Source organism: Acinonyx jubatus, chromosome B1 (genome assembly GCF_027475565.1).
Source record: "Acinonyx jubatus isolate Ajub_Pintada_27869175 chromosome B1, VMU_Ajub_asm_v1.0, whole genome shotgun sequence".
NCBI classification, from domain to species: domain Eukaryota; kingdom Metazoa; phylum Chordata; class Mammalia; order Carnivora; family Felidae; genus Acinonyx; species Acinonyx jubatus.
This window is the reverse complement of record NC_069382.1, coordinates 68746160-68765595: the sequence shown is the minus strand read 5'-3', so window position 1 is coordinate 68765595 and position 19436 is coordinate 68746160. Positions and strand designations below refer to the sequence as shown.

At 33.9% G+C, this 19436-nt stretch overlaps 1 protein-coding gene across 5 annotated transcripts in view; it reads left to right on the top strand.

Annotated features, from left to right (window-relative positions):
• GRIA2 (glutamate ionotropic receptor AMPA type subunit 2) overlaps positions 1-19436 on the top strand; it is a 159272-nt gene that overhangs the window by 113951 nt on the left and 25885 nt on the right. For all 5 annotated transcript variants that reach the window (XM_015084768.3, XM_053216802.1, XM_053216803.1 and 2 more), the window contains exons 7-12: positions 6877-7044; positions 7298-7402; positions 8078-8188; positions 9697-9903; positions 10410-10780; positions 15331-15529. In XM_015084768.3, the coding sequence (XP_014940254.1) occupies positions 6877-7044; positions 7298-7402; positions 8078-8188; positions 9697-9903; positions 10410-10780; positions 15331-15529 (1161 nt within the window). The remainder of the gene's footprint in view (positions 1-6876; positions 7045-7297; positions 7403-8077; positions 8189-9696; positions 9904-10409; positions 10781-15330; positions 15530-19436) is intronic.

Sequence of the window (19436 nt, the reverse complement as noted above, 5' to 3'; positions counted from 1 at the left end):
GAGACAGTGTGAGCGGGGGAGGAGTGGAGAAAGAGAGAGAATCCTAAGCAGGCTCTGTGCTATCAGCACAGAACCCAATTTGGATCTGGAACTCAGGAAGCCATGAGATCATGGCCTGAGGCAAAACAAGAGCCAGAGGTTTAACTGACTGAACCATCCAGGCACCACTTTATAGTCTGTGGTTTAAAAAGTGTGTATATGGCTGAAATAAGCCCTTAAATTAAAATTTTGATATGGATATTTTATAAAGAGTGATTGAAAAATAATGCATTGCACTATTCAAATGTATATTGTGGCATTAAATCATATTACTTTGTAAATATGTATTACAGAATTAAAAAGGCACTACTACTATATAATAATAAGTCTCAATATCTGGGTTCATCTCATTTCCACATTCTTTCATCTATAAAGGGAATAAATTTAGGTGATCTCAGCTCAGATTCCTCTAATGCCATGATTATGTGAAGTGCTGATTAGGCATTCAGTAAAACATAACATGAACAGTTCTAATTTTTGCTGAATCTGTGACACCTCAAATGGTTCCTTTGTCTCTCAAAAATTGTAGTGACTTGCAAGCAGTCATCTCCGAACTCCAGAAATTGAAATCAAATCCTAAATAACCTTGGAACATATCTGTTTTCTTCTTACTGGATTATAAAAAATAAGGAACTTTCACGCTGTTAGAAGATTCCTAGAAAGTGGGGAGACTCAGGGAGGAATTTATGCAACCAACAAAGTAAGAGATCTGCCTCTTAGTCTCTTCCAACTGATGGGTGAATCAAAACCAGCTTTTTTTCCATCTTGATGAAACTAATTAGTTTTATCTGAAAATTTGGGTTCTTAAGTGAATGCAAAGTTTTAGAAGATTAAAAGTATTGGTTGTTAAGCAAGACTTTCAGTCAGAGTCAGTAGCCCAACTGGATAATTTAGGTAAAAAATATGTAGTTTTTTAATGTATTCCTTCACATGAAAAATCTTTCTTCATGGTGGACTAAAAATCATTTTTATTATTCAGGAAGAATAATAAGGGATGTTAATTTTGATTTCTTACCAATGGAGTTGGCTTTTTCACCCACGGAAATGTGATCCAGCCAGTGTACTTACTAAAGATGTTGATTATTTTTAAATTTTGTAATTAAGATTTAACTTTTTTAGAGCAGTTTAAGGTTCACACTAAAATTGGGCAGAAAATGCTGAGAATTTCCATATACCTCTGCCCCAGACCTGCATAGCCAAATCCAATATCAACTTCACTCACCAGAGTGATTCATTTGTTAGAATTGATGACCCTGCTTTGATATATCATAGTTGCCCATAGTCCATAGTTTACATTATGGTTCATCTTAGTGTGTACATTCTGTGGGTTGGCATGAATGTGTAATAACATGCTTCCATCATTATAGTTTCATAGTGAATATTTTCACTGCTCTGAAAATCTTCTGTGCTCTACCTATTTATCTCTCCTCGCACTCCTGGCAAACACTGATCTTTCACTGTCTCCATAGTTTTGCCTTTTCTAGAATGTCATATAGTTGGATTCATACAGTATACTGCCTTTTTAGATTGGCTTTTTTCACTTAGTAATGTACATCCAAGTTTCTTCCATGTCTTTTCATGGCTTGATAGCTCACTCATTTTTAGCACTGATAATATTCCATTGTCTGCATGTACCACAATTTATTCATCCAAACATTTACCGAAGGATATCCTGGTAGCTTCAAATTTTGGCAATTATGAATAAAGCTACCGTGAATATCTATGCACTGGTTTTTGAGTGGAAATGTGGTTTAGACTCCTTTGGGTAAATATCAAGTAGTGCAATTAGCTGGATCATATGGTAAGAGTATGTTTAGTTTTGTAAGAGACTGCTAAACTGTCTCCCAACGTGGCTGTACCATTTTGCGTTCTCACCAGCAACAAATGAGCATTCCTGCTGCTTCACTGATGCTGAGTTTCTGTGATGATATCATAACTTTATGCAGTAAAGTTTCAAAGTGCACATGTTCAACAAGTTTTACACAGCCTTATCACAGACAGCTCTGGAAAAGTCCAGAGTGCAATTAAATTTGAAATTAATGCAAATGAATAAACTTAAGTTTATAATATATCTCCTAATACTGTTCATTTTTTTATGGCTCTAGGTGATTCTTGGTCATTGCCCAGAATATATAAACAAACAGATAGAAAGACTTTCTCAAGTTTTTCTTATAGGTTTACTTATTTTTCTTAGAGCTCATCATTTTTGACCATTTTGATAACTTAGTAAAATGAAGAAATTGAGAGGTATATTATAAAATTCTTTAGGGAAATATCATTTGGTGTATAATAACTTTAATCAAATAAGGGATGCCACTTAAAAATTAGTATATAAAATTTTTCATGCCATAAAACTTTTAATAGCCCAAAGTATGTTACACAAGACATTATTTTTATGGAAAATAATTGGTGTTAAGGAAATTTTTTAAATGGTAATTTGTTTGGACAATGAATGTTCTTCAGACAAAGCTAAACTGGGATTGTCACTGCCGGATTTCTCAGGGCTTTTAATACGCCAATGTGAGAATAATTTTCTGAACTTAATGAATCATGGACTCTTTTGTAGATTAGGATAGTGGTTTTCAAAACATCAAAACAAGCTAGTTTTATACCCGGACAGATAGTAATACAAGGAAAAAAGAAAGCAAACACACTGATTAATAACTTGTATTTTTTAGCACATTTTATAATTCACCTGGCTTCTCATTTCCTATAACTCTACTCATTTGATGTGGTGTTTGCCAAACAAGGGGACCCACTGTCCCAGTGTGCTTGGTACTGAGGAGTTTCCTGGGATTGCAGACTTTCTGCTTAAAATGGGGATGCTATCACCAAACCAGGCTGGTTGAGCACCGTCATTGCTCCAGAAACACAGAGATCTGAATTCAAACTCCACCTGCCTTATTTGTGACCCTGGGAAAAATATAACATGTTAACTTGAAATCTTCATCTCTAAAACTGAAATAAAAATATTTGTTGCATCGACTTTTTAAAAAGGACTTGCTAGGAAACCACTCAGCTCAGGTTTGGCATGTAGAGAACTAGGTCGACATGAATTCTTTCTCCCTCATGAGCTTTTCCAATACTACTATGACATAAGAGAGACATTGCTTTCCTTATTTCATTGGTAAGAAACCTTGGACACTCTTACTTTTCTTAACTTGCCCAAGACAACTGAGTAGTAAATGATAAAATCAGGACTTAGGCTCTGTCTTCCGATGTTCCATTCAATGCTTTCTAAACTATATACAATCCAATTTCAAATGTCAAGGAAAATTTCAGAAATGACCATTCATAGCAAGGTTTCTAACACTTTCATTATACCTAAAGCCTAGTACTTTTTCTTGGAATAATTGTTTTGTTTGTTTTAGCACAGTGCAGATAACATGTTTAGGAGGAGGTGCTATCATAATAATGACCCATAAAATGTTATATTATAGCCTATTTATCCTTTTTGTATGTTCATTGAATTCTAAATGTACATAGAACTTCTTTTTATTCCCTCTTTTTCAACTGTCAGAAAACCGTTTTCTGGTCCCAGTGATTATGGTAATGTATTATTGAATAATGTCTGATGACTATTGGGCATAACAAACATGTTTAAAATGTGTATTTCATTTTATATTTGAAAAATAAGTCTCAATAAATCTAATTTAAAATGGAATAAAAAGTGCATTTGGAAAATGGACCATAAAAACGTTTCCCAAATTTCTTCTTTAAAGTGTGGATATGATGCAATTGTGATATGAGTGCTGCAAAACATAATGGCCCCCACTGAATTATAAATTTCCAACTCAGCTGAGGGATTTCACAGAACATAAACACCGGGGCAGAGATGATGCATTTGTTTTCAAGGAAGGAGATAGTTACATTGGCATCATGTTCCCTTCAAATTAATTTGCACCTAGTTTAGTGAATGGTAGAATAAAACTGAAATATCTAACAATCCAATCAAAAATATGAATATACTTGTTTAGAAAAATAAACGAGCCACATATGTGGCACATAAACAAAAAGGAACTCTGGAGACAGTGTCTGTTTATTTTCTCTCAGTCCAGAATTGTGTTTCTATGATTGTGACTTTTAATTAAGAATGATAATAGGCTGGAGACTTGATTAAATTTGGACATTTGAAAAAGGTTGAAAGGATTTTCTCTTCTTAGTATGCTCATGCTCTGAATCATAATTGTAACATGCTGCACAGACCTAAATGCTTTTAGTTCATTCAACCTAATATTATTTTTTAATGTAGTTCACCAACATCTATAGACCTCTAAAGCATTTAGCAGATGACTTTATAGATTTCTCATAGTAATGTGAGCAAGCTGACTCAAAGAAGATTTTGGCTTTTAACTATTATCGTAACTTTTTAATAGACGTTGCAATACTTCTTTTTTTACACATCCGATTTATTCAATTTAGCTCTGTTTCCTATTCAGTGACCTAGACTTTATTTTAAGAATCACACTGTCAATGAACTAACTGATGTAGAAGAAGGCAAATTAATCATTTTTTTTTTTCCTCTAGGAGAATAGAAACAAATATATATGTATGCCAGATAAATTCTGGTGTGTTATCTTATTTCTCCAGGTCTTTGCTTAAGTAGATATGATATAAAACAGTGCTTTGATATAATACAGGTTTTCTTAAAAGAGTCCATGAATATTCTAGAACACTTGGAAAATAAATACAATAATATGTTTCCTATTATTATAATCATTTTGCTTATTTTTCTTTCCCTTATTTGTTGAAGGTATATTACTATTTTTTAATCATTCTCATTTATCAATGAAGGGTTTTTAAAAAATTTAGTTGTAGTAATATTTTCACTAATTTTATAATTGACATTCATATTGTTATATAACCTTCATTAGTGTCACTTTTTAATGGCTGCATAATACTTTCTTAAGGCAGAAAGTATAGTATTAAACTTCCTCTACTGTCAGAAATTTAGGTGGATTCTAAATCTAGTTGGACCTCTTACATACTATATTTTGCTAATTCCTCACATGTACAGTTTGAAGAAAAAGGTTGCAGATTTTTGGAAAAAATGGTGATGGGTTTTATTTAGATCTGTATAGCTGATCAGATATTTGTAAGAAACTCAAGTACAAGCATCCAGAAGATCATCTAAATATGTAAAGGACTCACAGATAGGCCTGCAATGACATTGTTTAACAGGTATCACATGAGAAGAAATAAGTAAGAAAACCTAGAGGTAAATATGAATATCTTATTATAGTTTATAGCACTCAGTCACAGAGCACATGGCCTCCAAACCATTTTCTCTTTTTCTTCTTCCTACCAACTTTCCCATTAAATTTGGTTCATTTGTATGATCAAATGAAAACAATTCACCTAAACTAATTCACGCAAAGATTGAATGACTGATAACCTCACACTGCCATTTTCTCATTTAAAAAAATGGAGGCTCAAGAAATTTCTGGATGCATGAAGGCGATGATTCATATGACATAAACTATTTTTCATTTGCCTTATTGTAATATCTCTCATTTAAAAGGATAAACCAGACAGACATCTATCCACCATCAGACCAATTTATAACACTGTAATAGGTAGATTGCAGTTATCTGTTTATATAACCTTTTCACTGGACTGGAAGAGAATATAAGTCCTATAAAGAGTCCCAGGGTCCATGTCAAGATCTCTGAACCCCTTGCCTGAATTCTTTCCTTCCTTCTAAATCTTTACAATAGATGTCACAGAGAATGTGTGCTCTTGGCAGTTTTATGGTTGAAAGATAAAAGTTTTCTGTCTTATGGCTTCTATTTTTTCAGTGACATGTAAGGCAAGATGCATAGCTGTGGATATTAGAGAAGAGAAGGTATAAAATAATAATTTTGAGAGAGTGGAGGAACTAATTTACTAAAGAAGTGAGGGGGATTACTTGGAAATACTAAGTACCCATTTGGGACTTGTGGTCAAGAATTTTTGTATCTCAAATTCAGTATGATACTGTGTTTTTTACCCAGATTCACTATACTTTTGTTACTTACAGATTGAAAAATACTTAATAGCAGAAATTTCCTCAGCATTCATTAAAGCTGTTGTGTTAAAATATGGTTTATCATTAACAATAGTAGCATGATACATTTGATAGATGGAGGTATATATACATGCATCAAGTAATACTGATTTAGCCACTGACAATGCTTAGCACAATTAATACCTTTTTTTTTTTTCCATTTGGCCCCCAGATCCTGTAATAATACTGCTGTCCTACTGGGATCTGAATACCATAAGTTTGGAACCAATCTTACCATAAACTGTTGAGGCATGAAGGGGACATAGAAATTATGAAATGTGGTGGTTCTATTTGATTACCATAATCACTGAGGGGATCTTAAAAACAAACATTGCAAAGACTATTGCAGATCTATGGGAGCATCACTGAGGTAGAATTAGACACTTAAACTAATCAATATTCTTTCCCTATTGTCAAATGTACCTTTCGTTAGTGGTAGGATATTTATTTGTTAATTTGATCATTTCCTATATCCCCAAATCAGGCCATAGAGTGATGCTGTAAAAAGAAATTCGTTAGGAAAGAAAAGACACAATTTTGAAAGTTGTCACCTGAAATAACTGAGACGTTAACATAACGGGAGATACTTATGGTCAAGAACACACTCTATAGTCCCAATATTCCGTATTACCTCTATTAGATTCTTAGACTTCTAGATGCAGGAATGGTTTCTAAGTTCTTGGACTGTGAACTGGTATTGTATGGTGGCCGGCTGCAGTCTAGATGGCCAGTGTGCAGTGAACCTTGGAATTTTTTTCCCATTCTTATGAAGTGTGTGTGATGCTTTTCAGTATACTTCTGCTCTGACCTACGACGCTGTTCAAGTGATGACTGAAGCTTTCCGCAACCTACGGAAGCAGAGAATTGAAATCTCCCGAAGGGGAAACGCGGGAGACTGTCTGGCAAACCCAGCAGTCCCCTGGGGACAAGGCGTAGAAATAGAAAGGGCCCTCAAACAGGTTAGTCACTCAAAATGATTATGAATGTGAGTTAACAACGAACACTGTAGTTTTCTACTACATTAGTCTCCTTGTTATGTGTAATATAAAGTGAATAGTATTTCCTGACTGCACAAAGGTAGGTTGAAGAGTGAAAAACAACCTTATAAATGTAGTTTTCTCGACTGGAGCCCAGTGAGAGTAATCTGTACCCCGTTTGTATCTTTGCTTGAAGTAAATTGATAACTGTGATGCTTTCCCATTTCCTCATTAGGTTCAGGTTGAAGGTCTCTCAGGAAATATAAAGTTTGACCAGAATGGAAAAAGAATAAACTATACAATTAACATCATGGAACTCAAAACTAATGGGCCCCGGAAGGTAAATCATTAGGGATCTAAAGGCAGTTTTCTCTCTGTGAGGAGGTGAGTTAATTACCCATCACCTCTTCTTCCGAAGAGTCCTGGAAAAGTGTATTCACGTAGGTAGAGTTTAACTACTTCCAGAAACAGATGTATTTTAAAATGTTTTGTTTCCTAAATATAATCAATTCCTTTCTGGTAAGTAACACTGAAATGTAATCTTTAAACAACTGTGAATAGAACTCTTTATATGTATTTTTTTCTATCAAGGTATAAGAAGTTTAATGAGAAGAGAAAGAGCTATCGCTGACAGTTTATGGTTCAGAAGACAAAACATAGCTGGTGCAAATATGCGTTAACGTTTTAGCTCAACACCTTCCTTTTAACTGTTATGGATACAGTGTCATTGCTTGGATTTTATTTCTATTTCTATACGATCACTCCCAAACAGATTACCCTGGGAAAATATGAGAAGCGAACATGAAGAAACAGGCTGTTTTTAAGAATTGTTTTTGTTTCATTGTTTATATAAGCCCTATTTCTATCAGAGTCACATATATCAGACACATGTCTGTTTAGAAGAAGCCTAGTTAATGTAGATGTAATTTTGGATGCAGACATGAGTTTGAAATTGTTAAATTCTTGGCTAATAGAAAGATCACTTATCCATGTGCCTTTCTGTAACCTTTTTCAGATTGGATACTGGAGTGAAGTAGACAAAATGGTTGTTACCCTTACTGAGCTCCCCTCTGGAAACGATACCTCTGGGCTCGAGAATAAGACTGTTGTTGTCACTACAATTTTGGTAATTAGCTACAGATGCCTATGCTTTACTTTAGTTTTTCTTATGGAAAACATCTGCCAACTAGAATTGCTGTTTGCATTTGAGGATAACTAATGCAGTGCTGCTTTGGCACCATTTTAATCACGTATAGCATATTTACTCTGTCAAAAGGACTACACAGGCATTAAGTAAAGCATTCAAAATATTTCCTATCCTCTTCAATACTGAAATTTAGCTTGATGGGTAATTCATACAGTGGTGCATCACTAAGTGTGAACGACTCGGGAAAGTCTTGAAGAGCATTCCTTGTATTTCCTCAAGTGCTTTACCTTTCACTTCCCATGCAGTTGTGGGTATATTCTCTTTTTACATTTGTTACATGGTCTAGTAGCAGTGTCAATATCTTTTTCTTTATAATATAAGATGAAATTCTTAAAGATAAAGATAATCTCCCTTTTTTTAAACCCCCAAACTCAACACAGTCGTTAGCACAGAGCCAGTGCTGAATGAATGAGACAAAACTGAACTGAATCTTGAACATCTAGGCTTTGGATAGATGGAAGGAAGATGTAGATCCTCGTGACAAGCTGTTGGTGAAATGAAATGGAGGAAATGGGGTTCACTAATAGTACATGGTTTTATGACAAAACAGTTGTATTTTGTTTTATTAAGCAGTGATATAGTAAACTTGTGGGATTCATTATTCTGACAATATTGAGAAGAAAAACATAGATAGGTTAATAAAATAAGAGATCTGGATAAAAACATTGGCATTTGGAAATATATTAATAAGGGTAAGGAAGCTAGACATTTGAGGGATTTTGCCTTAATCATGCCATTGAGAGGAACTGTATCCCTGAGCCCCCAAATATGCTTGGTGCCACTTTCCAGGGGAGGATATTGGGCTATTTTGAATCATTTTCATACCTCCTTTTTGTTATGTTTACAGGGGGAAGCTGCTCTCTATCCTTGTAATATTATTCTAGGATAGAATATCTCATAGATGAAGTGAGACATGAAATGTCAGAGGGTGGCATCAGCACATGACCATGCCAGTGATTGTTTTAGTCTGTGCATCACTGACCATGAGCCTCATTTCCCCATGAACCTCACCCTTGAAGAAACAGTACACAGAGTTTTGGGTGAATGCTGTTTCTTGAGGACAGCATAACCTTAACATAAGAGCATGGTGGATCCAGAGTTGAATAAAACAGATGTTGAGCAGCATAATTCCCCTCTAAGTTCTAGGAGTTAACAAGCATGACAAGGGGACAAGCCAACAGTTTGTGCTTTTAGTTCTTATTTACTTTTGTATGGCTAGTACAAACCATATTAATAAACTATAACGGTAGACGTTTGATAACCTTTTTCCAAAAGTATCACGCTTAAATATTTTTTGCTACTATTGTCCGCCATTTATATTCTATAATTTCCCTGGCTAACAGGTAATAATTAAACCACAAGACTTGATTCAGTGAGAGTAGTTACACAGCTATTTTTATCAATGAAAGCACTGTCTTTCCATATAGGAATCTCCATATGTTATGATGAAGAAAAATCATGAAATGCTTGAAGGCAATGAGCGTTATGAGGGCTACTGTGTTGACTTGGCTGCAGAAATCGCCAAACATTGTGGGTTCAAGTACAAGTTGACAATTGTTGGGGATGGCAAGTATGGGGCCAGGGATGCTGACACGAAAATTTGGAATGGGATGGTTGGAGAACTTGTATATGGGGTAAGTATAGCTCTTCTCCCAAATAAAGTCATTCAAGTGAACTTTTGTTGACAGAATGCCTCCCTTCCCTGCAAAGTGCCTATATCTGAGGTTGTTGGTTTCCCACATTACTTAAGAATATTATTCTATTTCCTTGTGAACATCTGAAGATTAAGAATGAAGTCAGAAGCACACACGCACACTAAATGAGATAGGCCTTCTATCTGTCTTGAGGCCTATGGGCCATATGCATTGTTCAGAGGCAGCAAAGGCATAGACGCAGTGTAGGGACGTAATTATAAAAATTAAGTCAGATGGGTGTACTGTGTATTTATAAAAAGGAGGGATATTTGGAGAACAGATTGGTTTTTTGTTTGTTTGCTTATTCTTTACTGGGACATTACCAGGGAAATAATTATTGACATTTCCCTTATTTCCTTTCCTTCCCTTTTGATCCAATACTGTAAGCATGATTCCTTTTTGACCATGACTCCAGGTACTATTACTTTCATTTGTTTCCCTTACAGAAAGCTGACATTGCAATTGCTCCATTAACTATTACCCTTGTGAGAGAAGAGGTGATTGACTTCTCAAAGCCCTTTATGAGCCTCGGGATATCTATCATGATCAAGAAGCCTCAGAAGTCCAAACCAGGAGTGTTTTCATTTCTTGATCCTTTAGCCTATGAGATCTGGATGTGCATTGTTTTTGCCTACATTGGGGTCAGTGTAGTTTTATTCCTGGTCAGCAGATTTAGCCCCTACGAGTGGCACACTGAGGAGTTTGAAGATGGAAGAGAAACACAAAGTAGTGAATCAACTAATGAATTTGGGATTTTTAATAGTCTCTGGTTTTCCTTGGGTGCCTTTATGCAGCAAGGATGCGATATTTCGCCAAGGTTGGTCACTCACCTGCTTCAACTTTGTGCATTTTAGGTCTCAAGTGGATATTCATGGTGTTTATGAATTCACTTAAAGAAGTAAACAGCTGCCGACTACCTGTCCAAGCAGTTTGAGACTCTTAAGGACAGGCTTTTACCATCGGCATAAGCCTGTGAAATATTTGAGCAATGTTCTTTGAATGTTGAGCATATATTTCCTGGTGAAATTATACACACCATGGAGAGGCTATAAAATGCATAAGGTTCCTATCATTCCATGCCTTCTTGGAGGGGTACCGTGTTTTTGCTGCATATTCTCATTTTACAGTCATCTGTGTGTTGATCCACAGACCTGTATATGGGAAAATGGGCAACATTACTTATTAACTACAAAAACAAAAACTTGTTTACAAAACTTCATTGGCACACATCCCATCTCTTTTATTTTCCCATTATTAGCTCATGCAAATGGTATCATAAAGGTATTATAAAATTTGTTTTTTTTTTAAAGGTTAGGTCATTGGATTAAAAGGAATATACAATAACCTATTTCCCAAGTACATAGAAATACATGGCTGGGTAATAATAATGATTGATTCATTACAAAGGCTTGTGCCATAATGAATAGTAATTCACACACATAATGGAATAAATTTATGCACCTTTAGTCTCATTATGATATATTAATTCCTGCATTAGAATCCCTAAATATAACAAATATGTCACAAAATACATTTTGCCTTTGTTCATGTGACATACATGAATAAGAATGATAGCCATATCTGGTGCTTAAGAAGAATAAATTATACTTTTTCTAATGTGATTCTTTTCACATTTAAAGCCAAATTTATTTATCTTCTGGCACATTTTAATCTAGGTTTGATTACCCTCCTTTGATTCTATGGGATATTTTAATGACTAGTAAAAGGGGTGACTTTTCTAATGCTATTTCATTATATTGTTATTTTTTGAGCACTTTGGAGATAAGTGATTAATTTCAGAAAACTATGTGAGACACTCAAAATATATGTACCTTCTTGCAGTCTTTTTTTGTATATTCCACCCAGTGAGATCAATTAAATATATCTTGTATGTAGAAATTATTAGTGGTTTAGTTCTCTGTTAGTAGGACACATTGTTAAGAATTATTTGGACTTTAACAAATCTTAATTCCATAAAATTCCCTGTGACATTATGGAACTGCTCTAAAATAGAAATATGCCAGTGGTATTTACATGGCATATATGTGTAATAACTTTAATATATAATGATATAGAATAATATAGAAATATAGAATAATTGTATATAAAATAATATATAATTATGGTGACCTCTGACAAAATATATAAGATTCATAGTTTTATATTTAGTTTATCTGATTTAAGTTAAAGACATAAAGAGAATTTTTTAATAATGAGGGAGAAAATCCTAACCAAATGGAGATTTCTGAGAATACTCTGGTCCATAAATAATAATAAAATTATTCATCTTTGGTAAGAAAGCTACTGAAGTATAAAACTACTTTCTTCCTGAGATATAAGGCAATTTTCCTAGGATAACATAAACTATGCTCTGCCTTTTGAATAAGTAAGGAGAAGCATATGAGGTTCATTATAAAGTAAAACATATTGATCCAGATTCCCATATGTCGATCCTTAGGTTTGCGATCCTCACGCATCATGGCTCTGAAGTTATTTGTTTTGGTGTCCAGTGCTTATCAAGGCCCAGAAAACATATATTTAGGGACTGAAGCACAGGCACCTTTCATAATCTGTTTTACCCCAGTGTCCACCATCACATACAGATAACGTCTAAATTTCAATGAGCCTATTTCCTAAAATATGGCCTTTTTTTCTGTGCTCTTGATTTCATTCATGAGTCATGACTTACTACAATTTCACATGCAATAATTTTTATGTCCTGCTAAGATTTTATATAGAATATTTTTTCTTGCTATCAACTGATTTATTTTTTTGCCACAGAGTATATGTGAACAAAAATTTGCTTTATTAAAAAATTTTAAGTGTACATATCTTTCATTCTGTGTTATATGTGCATTTAAAAATTGAACATATTGGACGATATTGGAGAATTTAATGATTTTTTTAAACAAACCAAACTACTTTTTTTGCAATGTAATGGTGGTGACCCCAGTGTAGAAAAGAAGAATAGAAAAGCCTTGTATCTAATGATGATGATGATGATGATGCATGAAATGCACAGATCACTTTGAAATGCTCTTTAAATATCTTCAAAGATATTTATCACTTCTTTTCAAGTAAAATATTATGTGGAACTATATTGTTAATATTAATAGAACATTTAAATTTTAATCTGGAACGATTTATTGAACTGAATTGGTCATTTGTCTGAAATTAAGTTTAGAATGTATTAACTATAGTTTTCCGAAGACTAGAACCACAGAAATTGGAAGAGTAAAAGGCTGTAAGTTGACTTTTATTCTCCTGCTTGCCTCTGTTTTTATCCCCAATATCTCAAAAGGATTAAAATGAATAAAAATACCATTCTTAAAATAATTATTTAATAGAGATTTAAAGGAAATGATAGAATACGTATGTCTATTTGCTTCTTTAGGGCAGATGCAGAGAGGTGAAGGTTGCTTTTAGTTTTGTTTTGTTTTGTTTTACTTTTTTTTTTACAGAAACCATTTTTGTCTGTCACCCTAAAACATAAATTGCATTTGCCTCCTCCACAAACAATTTCTTGGGAATTCTTTCAGAACATTAATTGATCCTTTGAAAACATTTACAAGTAAATAATAAGCTGCTCAAGAATTTTCTGCTTTGAATGTTGTATAAGTTCAATACATTTTTTGAGGTATCTTATAAAACTTTAAATAAATTGGCATATTTCAGCTATTAAATCTGACATAAGCACTGGAACTGAAAGCAACTTATGTCTTTAACTTGTGTTTATTTCACAAGTGGAAAAGAATTACTTATAAAAATGATTCTCAAATATATTACCAATTACTATGCAGCGTATAGTGTCAAAGCAATTACCGTGAAGTCAATTTTGTTTTAAGGGATCTCAACTGCCCTCTTAAATATGGGGTACATGTCATATAATTATACCTTTCATTTTTATGGAATAAATAGTGAACGTTTTGAGAGTGGCTGTGTCTACACAAGAGGTTACTTAAATTTAAAATGTGTTTAATGTCCTTTACAGAATATAAGAGAAGTTAACTTTTTCCATCCTGTCATATTTATTTAATTCTTTGCATCTCTCAGAGACTGTGTGTGATAAAGGCTCTTATTTATACTGTTTGTTTTTCATTGCTTGCTCACTCTTATCCTTTGGCAACAGATGGTCTTGTCTTTAAAAAAAATTTACTTTTAAATTAGTTCCTCACTCTTTCTTGACTGCTAGAGTAGTTTATTCTACAAATATTACCCAATGATTTGATATAGTATCTGTGTTTCATCAAAAGGTTTATTTCTTACTGTTAAATATCAGGAGGTCTGTTTTAGGCCATAAATTACCAAATGTTCATAATTTAACTTTTTAGAAATGTTACATCTTTGCTGTAACAAGTTTAATTGTTAGACATGAAGTTATTAACAAAAAAAGTATTATTTTGGATTGTTAATATTACTTAAATCCCTTTATATGTAGAATCCCATAAAATCTTTCAAAATAATATGATAAATATCTATTTCTATATCTATGCTTATCTATTGAGGGTTTAAAGTTAATTATTAGGAATCTATTAAGCTTTTAAAAAGTATTTTAAATAGGAATTTATGGCTAAAATATTTTTATTTTATTATATTGCAAATTAGAAATTTGTATTTTGGCAAACTTTTAAATGTTCTAATTTCATTTTCCTTGAGTTTTCTTTTTTTCTTAAGCAGGAGGCACAAAGGAACAGGGTCGTAGCAGTCCATGCCATGAAGCATCAGATTTTTATTCATTAAGAATTATATTTTGTGTCATACCTTTGTTTGTAATATCATTTTTTTCCATTTTCTATCCTGCACTGTATCTAAAACCTATGTTTTTGCACACACAACCCTCAATGAAATTTTAGCCCTTTTTGAGGGTTTGGGAACTTCATTGGCCGAATTACCAGGAGGGTTTCATCAGTTTAAAACTACATCTGTGGTTCACCTTCTTTTATTTTTAATATTTGATATTGTTTTTCAACATTATTGCGAATTTTGTGAGTGATCTTAAATTCTCTTGTTCGTGTCTGCTTATGTCATGAATGGATAGTAGTATGAGAATTGGATGGATTATTTGCACATGTCTTGAAATTGCTTCGTTATGAGATTTCATACCATAAACAATTTGGGCATTATTACTATGAAAGAATCTGAAGAATCTGAAGTTTTGGCCTCTGGGTATCTCATTAAATTCAGCTTATCTGTACTCCTTCCCCAGAATGCTTAATAGTTTCCAGTTTTATTAACTAGCAGATATATTGAAAAGTATAAAGTTAAATATTCCCATATAAGTCAATATTTGCATAATACTGCTAACTTGTTTTTTTTTAATTAGGTCATTCATTTCACTTTACAAATCCATTTCATACTTGTTATTAGATCCCTCTCTGGGCGCATTGTTGGAGGTGTGTGGTGGTTCTTTACCCTGATCATAATCTCCTCCTACACGGCTAACTTAGCTGCCTTCCTGACTGTAGAGAGGATGGTGTCTCCCATCGAAAGTGCTGAGGATCTTTCTAAGCAAACAGAAATTGCTTATGGAACATTAGACTCTGGATCCACCAAAGAGTTTTTCAGGGTAAGAGATTCTGTTTGTGATCTTCTGATTTTGCTCTTAAAATGTAACCATTTTAAACTTTGTCCCCCTCCCCCCGCACTCCTGTGCTCTACACAAAGGTGCTATGCGATAGTAACCTCCCTCTCTGTCTTAACTCTACTTCTGTTCTTGACCTTGTCCCCACACCTTTCCCTATCCCTGTCCTCAGCTCCATCTTTATTTTCTGATGCCTAACTCCTTAGGAGAAAAACACAGCATTGCAATAGAATTATTTCATAATTATTCATTTTTAATTGAATTTTATGAAGATTGATTGTCCTTTTGGAATGAATTGAAGCAAAGTATAATTAAGTTTAGGTTGTTACTATTTTTGAAACAAAAATGTGTTGTCTTTGGTTTTATTTTAAATGAACATGACTGTCATATATTTTAAATAGTTTACAGTTGAAAACTCACTTTCAAATCAGTTATGTTAATTTCTTGTCAGAAAACAGATTATGTTAATGTGTGAAAATTCCGAATTTTTGTCAAAGTCTCCAAGAAAAGGCTAACAAAGGTCTTTAGCTTTCTAAAAAGAAAATGGGTAGCATGATTATAATGTGTCGATTAAGTGTATTTTACTTTTCAAAAACATTGTGGCCTTTTGGTATTTGTTTATAGAACAAGCCCTATAACCTGATGTTGGTATAATTTTCTTTCATTATGCTATTTTCTCTATATAAGAACTTATTATGTTAAAATATTTAAATACAGCTGATAAACTTAGGAGTTCAGCCAATATATATAACATAAGATGATCTCTGATTATCCAACAGTATCTTTGAATGCATCTGAATTTTCTCGAGTGAAATCTAGGCAAATTTACTTCATAATTAGGATTAGGACTTCATTTTCCAGTTGAAGGTAGTAGAGGATATAATTTGAAGACTAGTTCGTCTACATTGTCTCTGGTCTCTTGTCCAAATAACTTCAGTTGAACTGAAATATGATAGGAGAACAAGTGGTGGGGGCAGACCACAGTTGATAACAGATAATAATCTGGGTATGTGTAGGGAAGGCAGGACCTTGATGTTTTCTGTAAGCACTGCAACTTAAGCACACAAATGTGGTCAATATCTCAGCAGCTACTTTGACTTTAAGGCAGTTCTGTGTATGAATGTTATAATACAGATTTGCTACTGATGACAATTTGCTTTCATTTATGAACATACATGAATATGTACATAAATATTATTTTTTAAAAGTTTATTTATTTTGAGAGAGAGAGAGAGATCAGGGAAGGGGCAGAGAGAGCAGGAAAGAGAATTCTAAGCAGGCTGTATGCTGTCAGTGTGGATCCTGACACTGGGCTTGATCTCAAGAACCTTGAGATCATGACCTGAGCTGTAATCAAGAGTTGGACGCTTAACCAACTGAGCCACCCAGGTGCCCTGTATACAAATAAATATTCTTAATGTACCACAGTGCTCTAGCTTGATCATAACAATGGATCTATTAAAATAAATTAGAATATTGCATGGTTCTTAATTAGAAGCATATTTTGAAGCATGTTTTATTATTTGTATCCCAATAAGACTTGCATTTATTTTATTTGTATAGTTCATTAGTATTCCTCCATCTTGAAGTAAGTGAAATATGTGAATGAGGCAAAGTACCTGCTCTATCATGGTTTACTTAGTGCTACTAATATTGATTAAAACAATCTCGTTTCCATATAGTCTCTTACAGTACTGTCATTAGCTCGTTTGCACAACAGAAGTACCAAGTACTCTCAACTACTTTACATTCACATTTCCAGAACTTTGCAGTATACCTTAACTCAGTCAGTCATAGAATGTGTATGTGTAATAATCAAGATGCCAAGATTCTGTGGTCAGTATACTCAAATTCCTAGTAGACAAGATAAGAAAGCTAGACGACTCTGGAGAAGAATGCTGTTACTCTTGTGTTGCAATGCACACAAAACCATGAGCATGGAGACCATGGTTCCAATGTGCAGTATATTCATGGATGTGTATACATACACACATGCCGACATTATTTGTGCTGTGCCATTTGCCAACGTAAGATAGTGAGCTTACCTTTCCTAGAGTAATAGAGAAGTGATACTGAGTATTTAGGCAAACTAATAACTTTTATTAGCATAGCTTTCCAAAGCATTTTCTTCTACATTATCTCTGTTAAAGCATAATTAACATACAGTGTTATATTAGTCTCAGGTGTATGGTAAAATGGTTCAACAATTCTATGCATTACTCAGTGCTCATAACCATAAATGCACTCTTAATTCCCTTTATCTATTTTGCCCTACAGCCACCATTTTGTTCTCTGTATTTAAGAGTCTGTTCTCTTTTTTTCCTTGTTTTTTGGGTTTGTTTCTTAAATTCCACATTTGAGTGAAATCTTACGGCCTTTGTCTTTCTATGTTTATTTATTCCACTTAATATTATTCTCTCTCAGTCCATCCACGTTATTGCAAATGGCAAGATCTCATTCTTATGAGAGATCCATAATAGTCCATCATGTGTATATTCCACATCTTCTTTATCCCATTATCTTTTTGAATCTCACAGTACTTCTGCTTAATATTCGGGGTCATGATTTTTGTTGGCATACTTTGCACTATTAAAGTAAATTTTGCAGACATGACCAAATTCAGGCAGCTAATAATTGTGCTGAGGGGTTCTTTCCATAAACCATTTTCACGTGCAAAGAAAGGTCTCTGGATTTTTTTTTGCTGCACCCTGCAACCTTTTTTGGGTTACATCCATGTCTGCTTGTGTGATATTAGAGAATTATAATGGTAGAAATTTGGGCAGGGCTTCACCTTCCTCTCAACATAACTTCAAAAGGAAACTGACGGTGAATCAACTGTGGTTAGGCATCAGTGCATATAGCATCATAGTCAGCTTCTCCTTATCTAGAAGAAGAAGAGCATGGGCTCAAAAATACATAAGGACCACACTATTTATTCTATTAGTATTTATTCCCAGTAAAGGGAAGCTAACAAAACAGCACACTTCAGCAAAGTGAATAGGAGCTTGGCATGTTAATTCTTCCATTGTAATTTGTTTGTAATTTGGTGGCAATTGGAGAAATTATGTATACAAAAGGTTTGTTTCTGGAAGTTGGAGTAAAGAAAAAGGTGCTGCTAAATCAAGAGTAATTTTGATAATTAATCAAAATTATTAATAAAAATTAATCAAAAGTATTAATGTTTGATAATTGGGTGCCATGTTGAAAATAGTGAGGACAATCTTGGTTTTGCTTTGAATCCCCCCAAAAAAGTTTTCTAGGAAAACTGTGGCATTCCAGCTGTATCTCTCATGCCTCATACCTTTCACATAAGGTTTATTGCAATAGCATGTGGAGCCTGAATAAAAGATTCTCTTCTGAAAAAAATAATTTCTCTTTAGATTGTTATCTAATATGTATTGAATACGGTGAAGCTAACTTACAGACATTCTAAAAGTAAATATAATTGATTTCCACTAACATTCTTTCCCTTCAATCCCAGGGTATAATTTCTCTTAGCTGTAGTCTGGTTGAACTTCTAAGCTTCTGATGGAAAAATGTTACAAAGGAAATTCTCCTTGCTTCTATTCCTAAAATTAATAGTCACCGCACATCTTGGGTCATTCTCTCTCAGTTGTGCTTCAGCTCTAGGCATGCCTGGGATTCCTGTAAGGTGGATTCAGGACAGGATGACAGCTGGCAGATTGATTAACATGATGCCCAGTCTGCCAGGGAAAGTGATATGGATGGACTAGGCTGAAGTTAGACTGAAGACATGTATTGTACTCTATGTTCTCTAGACATCTGTTGTGCTTGCTTTCAGATCTCAGACAGCTAATTACATGTGGAAGAAAAAGCATTTACCATTTTTCCCATTTGCTAATATTTAGAGTTCTAACAGTTATCTTATGTT